General features: G+C 41.0%; 1 protein-coding gene and 1 long non-coding RNA gene across 2 annotated transcripts in view; one reads left to right on the forward strand and one right to left on the reverse strand.

Annotated features, from left to right (window-relative positions):
* RAB26 (RAB26, member RAS oncogene family) overlaps nt 1-17,850 on the forward strand; it is a 95,563-nt gene that overhangs the window by 67,591 nt on the left and 10,122 nt on the right. The window contains exons 3-5 of the mRNA XM_067473712.1: nt 12,970-13,011; nt 14,239-14,305; nt 15,084-15,136. Of these exons, the coding sequence (XP_067329813.1) occupies nt 12,970-13,011; nt 14,239-14,305; nt 15,084-15,136 (162 nt within the window). The remainder of the gene's footprint in view (nt 1-12,969; nt 13,012-14,238; nt 14,306-15,083; nt 15,137-17,850) is intronic.
* LOC137097884 (uncharacterized) lies at nt 8,155-8,884 on the reverse strand. Its single transcript, XR_010910496.1, has 2 exons — nt 8,392-8,884; nt 8,155-8,310 (listed from the first exon to the last, which is right to left on the reverse strand). It is a non-coding gene; the product is annotated as an uncharacterized lncRNA (long non-coding RNA).

Genomic DNA, 17,850 nt, shown 5'->3' on the forward strand with positions numbered 1-17,850 from the left:
TGGGAAGTGGCCGAAACCCTTTTATTAGTCGTCTCACAATCTCCTTCTTGTAAGGTCAGCCTCTTTCTGACCGTCTGCAAATAGGGAGTGAAAAAGAGGTCGGGGTCACTGATAAAGTGGGTTTGCAAAGATCCCAAGTGAGGCTTTCTTCCCAGGGATCAGCCATGCGAAACGTCTCACTCCTTTTCATTGTTTTTTAATGGCAGAATTGCATTTTTTGGTGTGGGCTTGGAAATATCAGAAAGCTGGCTGTTTCGTGCCTGACTTCATCCCATTTGCAGAATGGTACCCAATGTGCCAAATTTAGGAGCGAAAAGGTTTGGCTTTTTGGAGAGGTCTATGGGCACCAAAGAGACCAATCTACCCAAAGAAGCAGTCTCCTTCGGGAGAGATAAAGCAGGGTATAAATAATAATAATAATAATAATAATAATAATAATAGTAATCATCATCATCATCATCATCTGAACGGTCAAGAGGGCATAAGGTCAAGGCAATAGTCCAGGTGTCCAAAAGGCGAGAAGACAAGAAAGCATCAAATGCTTCCATTCTAGGGGTCCCTAAAGGTCATCCATCCCCTTGCTACTATTCAGGAACACACTATCCAAACTTTCCCATCCAGCCTCATCTGAAATAATAATAATAATAATAATAATAATTATTATTATTATTATTATTATTACTACTACTACTACTACTACTACTATTAAAATAATATTAGGAAACTCCAGAGGCCATCCAGTCCAATGTAGCATAATACTTACTGTATATACTCAAGTATAAACCTAGTTTTTCAGCCCTTTTCTAAGGCTGAAAAAGTCCCCTTGGCTTATACTCAAGTCAAGGTTATTTATTATTTTACTCTGTTGTTATAATTATAATTATAATTTATCATTTTACTCTGTTATTTGAAACACAAAAAGATTAGTACACAGCAAGCAAGGTCACGATGCTGGCTGTTGTATTGGATCACAGGTCAGACACTTCCCAAGTGTCGAGGAATGTGTGATGTATTGGTGAATAATGGGTGCAGAACCTAGTAGGGTGGCCTTTTGCAGCTGACAGATGGTAATTTTGTCAGTGCCGATTGTGTTTAAGTGCAGGCCAAGGTCTTTAGGCACTGCACCCAGTCATTTTACTCTATTATTATTACTATTATTATTATTATTATTATTATACTCTATTATTACTATTACATTTTCATTAATTTACTGTATTATAAATTATTATTATTATTATTATTATTACATTTATTATTTTACTCTCTTTATTATTGGAAGGATACGTAAGCACATTTACAATGAAGGTTAGAATAATGCTTTAATCAGAGTTGGGCAGTCTTTTCGTAAATTACAGTTTTATTTAAATATTCAAAAACATTTAACCTACTGATACCTCAATTAATGTAATTGTATTGGTATCTAATTTTATTTTGAAATTTACCAGTAGTGGCTGCATTTTCCACCCTCAGCTTATACTTGAGCCAATAAGTTTTCCCAGTTTTTTTGTGCTAAAATTAGGTACCTTGGCTTATATACAGGTCGGCTTATACTCGAGTATATACGAGTATTTATACCCCACTTTATCTTTCCTATAGGAGACTCAAAGTGGCTATGTATCTATTATTATTATTTGAAACACAACAAGATTTGTACACTATTATTATTATTATTATTATTATTATTATCATTATTATTATCATTATTATATTACTTTATACCCCGCTTTCTCCCAAAGGAGACTCAAAGTGGCTTAACATAAAAGCATCAGCGTACAACTTAAAATATGCAAATATGTAAACATTAAAAGAGGATGAAATGTAAACACCATTTTAATAATTCCCAGTTAGAAACAGTTAAAACATATTCAAAGTTAAACACCTCCAAAGAGGGAGACTCCATCACTATCCCTTCCATCTGGAACATCCATAGAATCTTATTATTAAAACAGGATTCAACATAACAGTATTCCCCAGAGGTCATTGCCATTCTGCTATTCAGGAGGATACTATCCAACCTTTCCTAGCAGATGGCCTTCCAGTCTTGTCTTAAACACCTCCAAAGAGGGAGGCTCCATCACCATTCCTTCCATCTTTAACATTAATAGAATCCTAGAGTTGGAAGGGCCCCCCAGAGATCATCCATTCCTATTCCCCTATTCTGGAAGACACTATCCAAGCATTCTTAGCAGATGGGCATTCAGCCTCAGCTTAAACATCTCCATCCCATCCATGCCCAGAGATCACCCATCCCCATTCCCCTATTCTAGAAGACACTATCCAAGCATTCCCAGCAGATGGCTATTCAGCCTCAGCTTAAACATCTCCATCTCCATCCCTTCCATGCCCAGAGATTATCCACCCCCATTCCCCTATTCTGGAAGACACTATCCAAGCAGTCTTAGCAGATGGCCATTCAGCCTCTGCTTAAACATCAACATCTCCATCTCCACCCCTTTCGTGTTGAACATTTGTAGAATCCTAGAGTTGGAAGGGGCCTCCAAAGGCCATCCAGTCCAACCTTATTGTGTAGGAAAAGCACAATCAAAGCCCTCCCGACAGATGGCCCATCCATCTTCTACTTCACAACCTCCAGAGAAAGGGACTCCAAAGAAGAAGTAGCTCTTACATTTAAGAAGTTCTTCCTAATGTTGATGCTGAATCCTTTTTCCTGCCATTTGAATCCATGGCTCCATTGTATCTCTTTGCACTTCCATCCTGAGCATCCTTTCCAAGTCTGTGCCTATTTCCTGCCTTTTTTGCCTATGTATCTTTTATTGTCATTTGTTGCCCTGTTGTTGCATTCTTTTATTTCTCTCCCCATTTCCTTGTTTTGTTGAAGGATGGTTTTGTGTTTTTTGGGTTTTTTTTAAAGGGCTGCTGAAATTGCTTGGGAAGGGATTTCAAGGACGGCTATCAATCAGGGAGATCAATTCATTAGCGCTTGGTCTGGCTGCAAAGCAATCTTCTTCTTTCCTCCAAAACTAAAATGCACCTTGTCGTCTGTTTCCAAAGGGAGAGTTGTGAAGCGTGGAGAAAACAACAGATTTCCCTTGGGATTCAGCAGTGGTTGACAATTGCGGTCTGGGATCTCACTCCCGTCGCATCAATTCAGAATATAGATTAATGTGTTGCTCTTGTTATTGTTTGCCGTTGCGTTGACTCGTGTTTTCAGCAATCCTCTCGTTTGTTCAGAAATAGGTAGTTCTGGCTTCCTTCCCTCTGAGGCTGAGAGAGTGTGACTCACCCAATAGGTTTGTGGGTGATATAATATAATATTAGAATACAACATATGCTATAATATACTATAATATAATGCTTTCTAATAGCATTGGACATTGTACGATTGCCCACAGATTATAGGAAACTGCATTAATTACACAGTGTAGATGCACCCAGTGAAGGCTCAGGACCTTGTCAAACTACATCTCCCAGGATCCCATAGCATTGAGCCATGGTGATATGAAACCACATTAATTGCACAGTGTAGATGCATCCAGAGCAAACTAGGGAAGGACCTTGTCAAACTACTACTCCCAGGATCTCATAGCATTGATCTATGGTAAATAAAGCAGTATGAAACTGTATTAATTACACAGTGTATGTAGATGTACCCAGAGAAGGCTCAGGACCTTGGGAAACTATAACTCCCAGTATCCCATAGCATTGAGCCATGGTGGTAAAAGGGATACGAAGCCGCATTAATTACTATAATATAATACTTTTTAATAGCATTGGACATTGTACGAATGCCCATAGATTATATGAAACTGCATTAAGTACACCATGTAGATGCACCCAGAGAAGGCTCAGGACCTTGTCAAACTACATCTCCCAGGATCCCATAGCATTGAACCATGGTGAAATGAAACTGCATTAATTGCACAGTGTAGATGCACTCAGAGAAGGCTAAGGAAGGACCTTATCAAACTACAACTTCCAGGATCCCATAGCATTGATCTATGGTAGTTAAGTGTAGATGCACCCAGAGAAGGCTAAGGACCTATTCAAACTATAACTCCCAGTATCCCATAGCATTGATCTATGGTAGTTAAAGCAGTATAAAACTTCATTAATTACACAGTGTAGATGCGCCCAGAAAAGGCTCAGAACCTTGGGAAACTATAGCTCTCAGGATCCCACAGCATTGAGCCACGGTGGTAAAAGTGATACGAAGCCGCATTAATTACACAGTGTCGATGCCTCCCTGTGACTTACTCTGATGATTTGCCAGCAGAAATATTAAATACAGATCAGCATTAAAAAGATGCATGGCTCTGTATCATTGTTGAATCAGCCCTTTTACAATGTGGAATTAGCACTTGGTAGGGAAATGCTGTGCAGGAACGAGGAAATAAATCACAGCTCCAAAATTTGGTATGCACTGATTTTAAATAAAAAATATGATCTCTTTTGCATATTGGCTGGTAGGAGTATGGATTCTCGTCATAGAGCTTCTCAGGCTTTGCTAGGTTTAGCTGGATGCTGGGGTTTGTTTGGTTGGGGTTTTTTTGCATTCACTTCTTCCGTGATGATGATGATGATGATAGTGGCAGCAATTAATTTTTTTACCTACCTCTCCCCAAGCCTCAATTTAAGGTACATACATTAAAATACAATATATAACTAAAAATACGTTCCATTCTCTTAAGTGGTCTGTTAGGAGCCCCCGGTGGCGCAATGGGTTAAATCTTTATGCCAGCAGGACTGAAGACCTACAGGTAGGAGGTTCAAATCCGGGGAGAGAGCGGATGAGCTCCCTCTGTCAGCTCCAGCTCCCCATGCGAGGACATGAAAGAAGCCTCCCACAAGGATGGTAAAACATCTGGGTGTCCTCTGGGCAACATCCTTCTAGACAGCCAATTCTCTCACACCAGAAGTGATTTGTAGTTTCTCAAGTTGCTCTTGACACGAAAAAAAGTGGTCAGTTTCTAGGTATTTCTTGGATCCTAGTTGGTTGAACTGGTCCTTTGGTTTGAAAGGCAGATTTGAAGGGCTACCGTGTTAACTTCCAATAATAATAATAATAATAATAATAATAATAATAATAATAATGGGTTGTTGTAGGTTTTTCCAGGCTATATGGCCATGTTCTAGAGGCATTTTCTCCTGACGTTTCGCCTGCATCTATGGCAAGCATCCTCAGAGGTAATGAGGTCTGTTGGAAGTAGGAAAATGGGTTTATATATCTGTGGAAAGACCAGGGTGGGACAAAGGACTTTTGTCTGCTGGAGCTAGGTGTGAATGTTTCAACTGACCACCTTGATTAGCATTTAATGGCTTGGAAGTGCCTGGGAGAATCTTTCTTTGAGAGGTGATTTGATGTGCCTGATTGTTTACTCTCTGTTGTTTTGCTGTTGTAATTTTTGAGTTTTTTTTAATACTGGTAGCCAGATTTTGTTCATTTTCATGGTTCCTTTCTGTTGAAATTGTCCACATGCTTGTGGATTTCAATGGCTTCACATAATAATAATAATAATAATAATAATAATAATAATAATAATAATAATGTGAAGGGCTACCATGTAAACTTCCACTGATGATAATGATGATGATGATAATAATAAGGGTTATTATGTTCATTTCCAATTATATGTATTTATTATTTATTTATTTCATACATTTGTACCCCATCCTTCTCACCCCCAAGGGCGGACTCAGGGTGGCCTCACAGCAAGCACCATTTGGTGCCATCACGATCATAAAAATGTTCAACAAATTCATTAAAAACACATTAAATAAACAGCTGTTAAAAACACACTAATAATAATAATAATAATAATAATAATAATAGTAATAGTTTGAAGGGCTACTATGTTCACTTTCCGCTTGTCATGAACTTCTAGCGTTGGTGTTGTTCATTTGTTCAGTCGCTTCCGACTCTTCGTGACCTCCTGGACCAGCCCACGCCAGAGCTCCCTGTCAGCCGTCACAACCCCCAGCTCCTTCAGGGTCAAGCCAGTCACTTCAAGGATATCATCCATTCATCCATCTTGCTCTTGGTCGGCCCCTCTTCCTTTTTCATTCCATTTTCCCCAGCATCATTGTCTTCTCCAAGCTTTCTTGTCTTCCCATGATGTGGACGAAGTACTTCATCTTTGCCTCTAGCGTTGGAAGGAGCCCCAAATCCAGCTCCCATTTTCTTTGCAAGAAGACATCCAAAACCCTCCCAAGATATGGCCACTCGGACTCTGCTTAAAAATCCTCACTTTTGGAACCATGAGAACTAGAAACTTGATTTAGAAAGGAAAAATCGTTGAAGACAGACAATCCTATGGTGCTATGACACTTCATCGCTATGATACTTCACCTTGTTGATGGGAAGCTTCCCAGCGGAGTGGAAATCATCTATCGGACAGATGGCAAGATGTTTAACCTCAGCAGACTGAAAGCCAAAACCAAGGTTACAATGACATCTGTTATAGAACTCCAGTATGCTGATGACAACGTATTCTGTGCGCATTCAGAAGAAGATCTACAAGCCACTCTAAATACCTTCGCAGAAGCATACGAGAAGCTCGGCCTGTCATTGAACATTGAGAAAACCAAAGTGCTGTTCCAGCAGACACCAGCCAACCCTTCTCCAGTGCCAGAGATACAGCTTAATGGTGTAACATTAGAAAATGTTGACCATTTCCGCTACCTTGGCAGCCACCTCTCCACCAAAGTCAACATTGACACCGAAATACAACACCGCCTGAGCTCTGCGAGTGCAGCATTTTTCCGAATGAAGCAGAGACTGTTTGAGGACCAGGACATCCGTAGGGATACCAAGGTGCTTGTCTATAAAGCTATTGTCCTCCCAACCCTGCTATATGCCTGTGAGACATGGACTGTCTACAGACGTCACGTGCAACTCCTGGAACGATTCCATCAGCGCTGCCTCCGGAAAATCCTGCAAATCTCTTGGGAAGACAAGCGGACAAACGTCAGTGTGTTGGAAGAAGCAAAGACCACCAGCATCGAAGCAATGGTCCTCCGCCATCAACTCCACTGGACCGACCACGTTGTCCGGATGCCCGACCACCATCTCCCAAAGCAGTTTCTCTACTCCGAACTCAAGAATGGAAAACGGAAAAGAGATTTCAAGATGGGCTCAAAACCAAACCTTAAAAACTCTGGCATAGACACTGAGAACTGGGAAGCCCTGGCCCTTGAGCGCTCCAGCTGGAGGTCAGCTGTGACCAGCAGTGCTGCAGAATTTGAAGAGGCACGAATGGAGGGCGAAAGAGAGAAAAGTGCCAAGAGGAAGGCGCGTCAAGCCAACCCCGACCGAGACCGCTTCCCACCTGGAAACTAATGCCCTCACTGTGGGAGAAGATGCAGATCAAGAATAGGGCTCCACAGCCACCTACGAACCCACCCCCAGGACACCGAACTTGGAGGACCATCATCCTCGGACTACAAGGGATCGCCTAAGATATGGTGCAGAGGCTTTCGGTGGTTTTCCTGAGCTCTGGATTGGATGTTCCCAGGATTGAGTATTTTTTTTGGATAAACTAATCAAGTTACTTTGGGGGATAACACTTCATTAGTGGGGGAGGGGATGGATCCTGCGTGCTGGAGTCCTCCAATTTCCCCATGTTCTATAGGACTCAGAGTTTAAAGACCTTGAATCCAGTTCATCTATTGTCCCCAAAAACCGGGCTGCAAGAGAGGTTTCGTTCATCCAAATGATGAAGCCGATTCATGTCCCGAAAAGGCTGAGAAATCCTTATTAAAAATGCTGTGTCAATGAAGAGACTTCAAAGCCATCCCGTGGGGAAAGGTCGGCCTTAGAAGTGGATTCAAAGCCTCGTCAAAGTCTCCGCCTAACGAAAGCTGTCATTAAAAGGGGGAATTAAGTCTTCGATGGATGGCACATGTTTGGGGGACATGTGCCAAGCCAAAGGGCACCAGGAAAATGAGGCATCATTAGGGAAATTACTTTATTTTGGAGTTCGGTGGATAATGGAACCTGCAGTCCCCAAAAAAGGTCACTTTTCCAAGAGGGGAACGATACTTTGAAAGGAACCATGCCTTCCACTTGTGGACTCCATGTCCCAGAATCCCTGACCATTAGTCAAAAATGCAATATGAATGGGTTCCTTAGTAGACAGGTTAAACACCAATAATCCACTTATAAAGATAACATAATGAATAAGTCCAACAAATAGGTAAATTGTGAAACTTAGACTGTTCAATTCACAGTAGTCACAAAATTAAGCAATATGAAATAAGTTCTGTACAGTCTTTTAGTGATGTCGTTGTATGTTCATGAATCAGCCTCCCACGACCGGTTTCGGCCTTTGCTTTAGGCCTTCTTCGGGTGGTCTGTAATTTTACATACATAAATACATTTTACAATTGTATAGGTTGAACATAATGAAATAGAATGCATTTAGAAATACTTACAAAGTTCAGTCTTTTACATATGTTCTCATAAGAGATACTTAAGTTTTTTTGCAATGGGATCTAGGTAAAAGGAACAAATTGTGGCTATTAACATTTAAACGTTACATATATCAAAATAAATGTTTTACCAATATATTTCACCAAATGGTGTATACTCACAAGATACTCTGCTTCTAAGTTTGATTCTAATTGCGAGTATGAACAGGATCTGGGGGTTTCCTCTATTTAAAGAGGAAAATGCACATCAGATGTAGAGGAGACAGAGAAGTTAATTAAAGGCTCATTTAAAGTTATAGGTGTGGAGGAAGTCACCACTAGATGGCGTTGTGAGTAATGTACTCCCCAGGGATGTGTAGTATACAAGGGATAATACAAAAAATCTCAAGGTTATATATAGCAACTGTATGAATTGTATTCATTAAGACCGTGTGGGTGTTCCGTCCGTAATCTGAAGATCCAATATGTTTCCCTTTGTAGGAGTTTAATGTTAAAGTCCATGCATTTGGATTGTGTGACTACTTCTAATATGTGGTATTTAAAAGATTCAGGATTGTGCCGTAGATCATCAAAATGTTTATACAGTATGGAGTCTCTGGAATTAGTTCTAATTTTGCTCCGGTGTTCTATAATCCTAGATTTCACTTCTCGACGAGTTTGACCAACGTACATCAGATTGCATTCACAAATAATCATGTAGATAACTCCTTTAGTTGTGCATGTAGCAAAATGGGAGAATTTAATTTTCAATGGTGGGTGTTGGTGTGTAAAAATTTTTGTCTCCACCAATTGGTTACACACTGAGCAATGGTGGCACCGATAATTGCCAATCAGATTTGATTTCATGGTCCGAACATTATGTGTTAAATCTGAATGTACCAAAAAATCTCCGATGCTCTTGGTTCTTTTATATGCTATTAATGGGGGTCTTTCACAGCCCGGGATGTCCCTTATTAGGTTCCAGTATTTTTTAATTGTTCTGACTCCATGTCCCAGAATCCCTGACCATTAGTCAAAAATGCCCAGGTCCATAGCCAGAAAAAACATCTGGGAGGGGTTGAAACTCCCCCCCCCCCGGGGGGGGGGCACTTTTGAGACCAGTGTCTCCTGATATGGCACGAGATCTCAACAAGGCCTTGAAATGACCATCATTGTGCAAAGGTTCTTCAAAGGTAAACAGGTCCTGAATCATTGCTCTTTCTTTAAGCCAGTTCTTGTTGGCCACAAAGGACAATAGTTTCCATAATTGCCAGAAGTTCCTTTATGTTTTCTTCTTATTTCCTTTATTATGATGATGGGTTATATCAAGACGTTTTCCACTGTGAATTAGCAAGGGGTTTTCAGCCAAGCACAAGTTGTTCTCATGGGCCTCTGTTGTTTGGTGTCCATTGAAGACTTCTATTGCATCTTTCCATCTGTTGATGACTACATTTACCTGCAACTTCTCCTCCAAACACCACACAGTACTTCCAGAGCGCACCTTGTACATGCAATGAGTAGGCTAACCAGGAAAATCTACTGGACCATTTGGGTTGAAATCTTAGACGCCTCTTCTTATTCACAGGAGATACATATCCTGGCAGTGGAGTCTGTGGATTTTGCACTAATTGAGCTTTCACTTGGTCATCAGACACAGTCTTGTTCATATAAAGTCCAAGGTCTAACAATGGCACAGCTTCTTCCCTTTGCTTCTGTTCCATGGTTTCTTTGGCAAGGCTTTGGTTAGATAGTGGCTCCCAATGTTTTTTTGACCAGGGACCACTCTGACCAGGGATCACTTTCCAACACTCTTACCAAAAGGGTTACGAATCAGTTTTTGGTCAACTTTAGATTTGGTTTGGGGTGCTAATTCAGAAAAGTGCATTGGATAGACCACATCAGCTCTAGTTTCTGATACAGAACATATGCCACCCAGTAGTTGCCATCTACTTGCCTACAGAAAATCACATTTAATAAGCCTCAGCACTATATGTGGGTTTTGTGAGACAAGTCGCTCTCGTTACAACAGTGTAGTAATAGTGAGGCCATGGACCATATTTTAGTTCTTGCAGACCACTGGTGGTCCATGGACCACAGGTTGGGAACCATTGGATTAGATGAACCAGTGGGAGACACCACAGTTTCCACAGTTTCCACATGCAATCCAGGTCAAATCCCCACCCCCGACATCACCCTGTGCCTTAGGTTTTGCTGCAGGTAGGACAACTTGGTCACTTCCACTATGTTAGCTATTGCTGCTATTGCAATGTTAGACGATGTTTTTGGACAACAAGGCAAATAGTGAAGTCTTATTTATTTGTCGTGTCAGGGCAACCAATCAATTATATTACATTTCTAACAGAATAAAGCAAACAAACAGACAAAATACAGAATTTGTGAGTATGGTAGTTGATTAAATGTCCTTTGACCAGTATCTGGCCACTTGGAGTGCTTCTGGTGTTGCTGCAAGAAGGTCCTCCATTGAGCATGTGGTTCAGGTTGCATTGCAGCAGGTGGTCAGTGGTTTGCTCCTCTCCACACTCGCATGTCGTGGATTCCACTTTGTAGCCCCATTTCTGAAGGTTGGCTCTGCATCTCATGGTGCCAGAGCGCAGTTAGTAATATTATATGTTTTAAAAGGTTTTAATGTACGTATTTTATATTTCTGTTTTAAATGTTTATAATAATAATAATAATAACAACAACAACAATAATAACAACAACTTTATTGTTATACACCACCACCCCCACCCCCCATCTCCCCAAAGGGACTCAGGGCAGCTTACAAAGAGACATGCCTAGCAAATACAAGTTAAAAAGAAGGACCGAAATACAATCAGTAACAACAATCAATAAAAGTCAGACAACATTTTAAAAACAATTAAAAACAATATCATGGCTGAGCAACAAAATGCTGGGTTTGACTCATAATTAATAAGTGCAATGATTCCTACGTAGTGCCAGGGGACAATCGGAGGGTTGGTCTAGGAGGCTGATGCCCTTAGACTATTGGACTGTTACAAGTGCCAGAAAGGGACCATACTAAAGTGCAGGAGCTAGACAGGTTGAGAAATTCTGTGGTGAGCTGCCTAATCAAAGGCACAACGGAACAACCAAGTTTTTAATTCCTTGCGGAAAATGGAGAGAGTGGGAGCCTGTCTAATCTCCCTTGGGAGGGAGTTACAGAACCAAGGGGCCACCACAGAGAAGGCCCTTTCCCTCATCCCGACCAACCGCGCTTGTGAAGGCGCTGGAAGCAAGAGAAGAGCCTCCCCGGATTATCTTAAAGTATGTGCTGGCTCATAGGGGAAGATGCGATCACGAAGATAGGCAGGCCCCAAACTGTTTAGGGCTTTATAGGTAATAACCTGCACTTTGTATTTGTAATTTTACATTGTTTTACTTGCATCCAATAGCTGCCTATGTTGTAAAGCCACCTTGAGTACCTTTGGGTTCAAGAAAGGCGGGGTGTAACTATTGTAAATAAATAAATAAATTGGTAGAAAGATAAAGTAATGATAGTGTGAATAAGCAAAATTGTGTTGAGATAGTGCTTGCAGTTCTAGAGGGACTCTAATTTTTGCTTCTTATAGACTTGGCAAGGATATTTGGTTAAACAGTTAAAATTTATGAGTAAACCATGTTTTTTTTTTTTACCTGAAATATTTTGGAGATGATTTTCACCTCTAAACCACCCCCTTGACTACGGGCTTGGCACTGAGGTGGTGCAAAGTGGTGCAAAAAAACTGCATGCACCCTATGCTGTTGGGAATGGGTTACTCCCAAGGCAGCTGCAGATTTCACCCTGATTCATGAGAGAGCAAGGCCTTCGTGCATCCCTCCTTTCATCCTGCTGATCCCTGGCTTCCGGATCATTATTTTGCAGGATCAAGCCTTCACCTCGGCTTTGATGCCAGACTCCGGGAAGCAGGCAGGAGAGTCTGCAGCAAAAGGGGGACTACAAAGCGCTCTCTCTCGACTCGAAAGGCACATCAGAGAGAGACAGAAAGTGCCAAGTTAAATGCAGGCATCCTCATCTTCAAACGCAACCGAGCGAGTGCTAAACCTCCCCAGGAAAGAGAGCTAGGAGGGTTGCAAAGGTCTAAGACGAACCGAGAAGAAAGAAAAAAACAAGATGTTACAGAATTTGAAAAAAATCCTGTTCCTGCTTTGAAAGTGTTATTTCCTGTTTAATTGTGTGGTCCTTACTTTGAAAGTAGTTGTTCTCCTTCAGAAACTTCGTTTTTTTGTGGCTGACACAAACTAGGTTGAATTGGTGAGACTCAATGAGGTATTCATTGAACAACTAGAGCAAAATTTGCTATAGCACAATATCCCTCCCGGAAAAACAAAGGCTTGACAGTTCAGTAAACTTTCCCCCTGTTTTTTTTACGATGGAACCAATTAGGAAATGACATTTATAACTCAGGAACAAAAATCGTAGTGTTACAGAGTGCTATCGTTCTTGTTATCATCATCTCAACCATGGCTTCTCACTTTTCCAGGCTTTTGAAAGAGTTGGGGAGCATCCTGCAAAATTAGGGCAGAAATGATGCTAGAAATCCCACCCGATTGACCCCCCTTTTCTCCCTTCTTTTCCAGAATAAAGTGTTGAATGTGGACGGCGTGAAAGTAAAGTTGCAGGTAAGGGCAAACTCTCCATCATGGCTATTGCCTGTTATACTTGATGGTATGCCGCCCAGAGAAGGACCTTGGGGAACTACAACTGCTGGGATCCCATTGCATGTAGCCGGGGCACAACAAGTGACCTAAAACTGCATTCATTCTATGGCGTAGACCAGCGTTTCTCAACCTGGGGTCAGGACCCCAGAGGGGTCGCGAGGGGGTGTCAGAGGGGTTGCCAAAGACCATCAGAAAACACAGTATTTTCTGGGTTGCCTCAAGGTTTTTGGGCTGTATGGCCGTGTACCACAAGCATTCTCTCCTGACGTTTCACCTGCATCAACCTTAGAGGTTGTGTGGTCTGAGGATGCCTGCCATAGATGCAGGCAAAACATCAGGAGAAAATGCTTCTGGAACATGGCTATACAGCTCGAAAAACTTACAGCAACCCAGTGATTCCGGCCAAGAAAATTCAGCAACACATGGGGGTTCTGTGTGGGCGTTTGGGCCAATTCTATTGTTGGTGAGGTTCAGGATGCTCTTTGATTGTAGGTAAACTATAAATCCCATCAACTACAACTCCCAAATGTCAAAGTCTATTTTCCCCAAACTTCACCAGTGTTCATATTTGGGCATATACTCAATCCATGTCAAGTCTGGTCCAGATCTATCCTTGTTTGAGTCCACAATGCTCTCTAGATGTAGGTGAACTACAACTCTCAAACTCAAGGTCAATGCCCACCAAACCCTTCCAGTATATTCTGTTGGTCATGGGAGTTTTTTGTGCCAAGTTTGGTTCAATTCCATAGTCAGTGGAGTTCGGAATGCTCTTTGATTGTAGGTGAACTATAAATCCCAGCAACTGCAACTCCCAAATGACAAAGCAATCCCCCCAACCCCACCAGTATTCAAATTTGGGTGTATTGGGTATTTGTGCCAAATTTGGTACAGCAAATGAAAATATATCCTTCATATCAGATATTTACATTATGATTCAGAACAGTAGCAAAATTATAGTTATGAATTAGCAACAAAAATAATGTTATGGTTGGAGGTCATCACAACATGAGGAACTGTATTAAGGGGTTGTGGAATTAGGAAGGTTAAGAATCACTGGTGTAGACAAACCTGGAATGACTGAAAGTAAGCTGTCTTGGAACAGGCCGCCTTGCCCCAATTATAATGTGTAGGGCTTTGGCCATTGATGCCATTGGCCAATGGTGATAATTTTCCGTGTTTAATTTCCAGATCTGGGACACAGCCGGTCAGGAGCGTTTCCGCAGCGTCACTCACGCATACTACAGGGACGCTCATGGTAAGCATGAATAAGAAAACAATTACATTTCTATAAGTTTCCTATATTGGTTAATACCAGACTCTCTTGTATAATAACTAAAGCTCCATGCTGCCTTTTGCAAAGGCTGCAGTGTAATAGACACCCTTGATTCAAATGAGCCTGTTATAGTGATGAGTAATAGTCAGATATTATTATTATTATTATTATTATTATTATTATTATTATTAAAGGTCAGGGTCCCCTGCCATGTGTTCCTGTGGCCCAGTCTGTGTATATGTGTTTTGTGTGTGTATATATATATGTGTGTGTATATATTTGTGTATATGTGTATATATATGGTTTTGTGCATGCATTGTAATGTCTTTTTTATTTTTTGGCTTTTTAAGTCTCTTCTACTGTGTTTTTAGTGTTTTTATGAGTGATGGTCACTTGTTGGCCTGATAGGTGAATTGTGTCCAAATTTGGTGTCAATTTACCCAGTGGTTTTTGAGTTATGTTAATCCCCCAAACTAACATTACATTTTTATTTATATAGATGGTGAATTATTATTATTATTAGTCCTTTATACTATTTTTATCTTATTTTTTGTTCTTATTATGAATTTTATTATCATTATCATTATTTTATATTATTTCTTCTTATTATATTACAGTTAATTGTATGTTTGTATTATATATTGATGATGATGATGATGATGATGATTATTATTATTATTATTATCATCATCATCCTGCATTTCTCTCTTAATTGACACCCAAAAGCAGCTAGATTTAGGCTTCTCCTTTTTCTTTCCAGCTTTGCTGCTGCTTTATGATGTCACAAACAGAGCCTCCTTTGACAACATCCAGGTAAGGTCTCTCCTTTTGTTGGTCCTCCTTTGGTTCTGCCAATCCACCAAGGTTTCTTCCTCCTCCCGTTTGCCTTTTGGATCGCTGAATCCCTTTATGTTTCAACACAGGGCTTTATTAGAACAGATTGGCAGCAGGAGCCCTTGCTAGCAAGTCGCGCCCCATTGATGTGGGTTTGGGCTCTGACTTGTTTGCTTTGTCCTCCTTATCAGCCATAAGGCAGATGCTGGGCCATAATGGAGCTAATGGGGCAAGCAATGCAAGCATGAACAAGGCGCACAAATCACCTTTTTTCCATCGTGGCTCAGAAGCAAATCTTTACTATTTGGTTTAGTATCAGCTGGATATTTCATAGATTGCTAGAGTTGGAAGGGGCACCCAGAGGTCATCCAGTCCCTTCTGCCGCATATGAAGATGCCACTGAAGCCCTTCCAATAGAGGGCCATCCAGCCATTGCTTAAAAACTTCTAGAAAAAGGAGGAGATGCCTATGAACTTCCAGGCAGTCTATATTCCATTACAGTTGGAAGGGTCCCCCAAAGGTCATCCAGTCCAGCCCCCTTCTGCCACATGTGAAGACACCACCCAAGCCATTGTGATTCATGGCCATCCAGCCTCTGATTGTAAGCCCAGGTAGTCTATATTCCATTACAAGGGGTCATCCAGTCTAACCCCATTCTGCCCTAAAGGAAAACACAACCCAAACCCTCCCGACAGATGGCCATCCAACCTCTGCTTAAAAACTTCCAGAGAAGGAAGGAGATTCCTATGAACTCCAGGCAGTCTATATTCCATTACAGTTGGAAGGGGAACCCAAGGCTCATCCAATCCAACCCCTTGTGCCACATATGAAGATGCCTTCCAAGCCCTCCCAACAGATGGCCTCTGATTAAAATAATCCAGCCTCTGATTAAAATAATAATAACAATAATAAAACTTTATACCCCACCACCATCTCCCATAGGGACTCGGGCTGCTTACAAAATAGCACATAAATGTGCCATACATAAAATACATAATACATAAAATAAAATCAGCATATAGAAACAATAATACATTACATAAACCAGGCATATACATTGGATAAAACAACCTGTTAAAATAGAACCTGTAAAAGATAAATGTAATCAATGTAGCAGTCCAGCTGAATTCACATAGAATGTAAATATAAGCCACTACACTCCCAGGTAGCCTGTATTCCATTATACATGGCACCCAGGGGTCATCCGGTCTGACCCCTTTCTGCCCTAAAGGAAAATACAACCAAAACCTTCCCAAGAGATGGTCATCCAGCCTTTGCTTAAAAACTTCTAGAGAAGGAAGGAGATTCCTATGAACTCTCAGGCAGTCTATATTCCGTTACAGTTGGAGGAGACCCCCAAAGGCCATTCAGACCAACCCCCTTCTGCCACACATGAAGACACCAACCAAGCCCTCCCAACAGATGGCCATCCAATCTCTGTTTAAAAGCCACTAGAGAAGGTGACTCCACTCGACTCCGAGCAGTCTATACTCCATTATAGGAGGAAGGGACCCGCAAGGGCCATCCAGTCAGGACACAATCCAAGCCCTTCCGACAGATGGCCATCCCGCCTCTGCTTCAAAACCTCTAAAGAAGTCAGAAGAGGCAGTGAAAGTCAATTAAAAAGATAGCCATGAACCATGGCAGACAGTGGTCTCTGTGTCAGAGAGGCAGTGAATCTGCTTTGAGATTTACTCTGAACTTGAACAGAGCTGGGATAGGAATCTGTAGCTGGGATGCTTTAGCAAGAGACATGGAAAAACCAGCTCTTCCTTTGCCATGTTTTTCACTCTCTGTCATCCCTTTCCTTCCAGCAGAGTATTTTATATGGCATATATATATATACACACACACACACTGCAGGAAGGCACTGTTCTCTGGTCCAGGTTTTACATTCCAGCCGGGAGTCCTCTGAAGGCTCTTTATGTGGCAGCCTTAATCTGTAATAAAGCAAACACGGCTCTCCAGCGCAAGCGGTGACAGATTGACAAAGCGGCAGTGCAAATTCACTTGCCGTATTAGCTTTGGGCAGAATGGCTTGGCTGGATGCAAACAGCAACAACAGGACAGGAATAATTCCAAGGGAGATTTGTTGAAAATGCAGCAAAGGACAACAAAGCCCAGAATCCACAGGCAGTGATGCCTTTGTTGAGTAGCCAGAACCAAAGCACAACATGAACCAAAGTTGAGCCATAATTGGAGATAATTATATTATATATTATATAGATTACATATAATATATAATATAATATATATTATATTATATTATATTATATTATATTATATTATAACATTATATTATATTATATTATAACATTATATTGCATAGGGAACGTGTGTCGGCCATAATTGTTTGAGATTGCTATATGTATGTGTGTGTGTATGTATATAGGGCATGTGTGCCTTATATATTAGTGTGTATCCGCACTATGCATGGAAGCTGCATTCGTTCTACATTGTGGATGTGCCCAACATTAAATGTTTTTCTTGCATTACAATTATTATTCCAATGGTAACTTTTGAACAGCTCAGCTCTTTGTATCAATCCGTGGCAATACTTTTAATCCCCTTGAAAATAAAGCAATTATAACCACTATAAAACATCTAAAACTACATATGCTTTTAGGTATAAAGATATGCATGTACATTTAGGTATGTATGTATGCTAGGTGAAGTGGCCCTCTGTGATGTCA

Source organism: Anolis sagrei, chromosome X, assembly GCF_037176765.1.
Source record: "Anolis sagrei isolate rAnoSag1 chromosome X, rAnoSag1.mat, whole genome shotgun sequence".
Classification (NCBI taxonomy): domain Eukaryota; kingdom Metazoa; phylum Chordata; class Lepidosauria; order Squamata; family Dactyloidae; genus Anolis; species Anolis sagrei.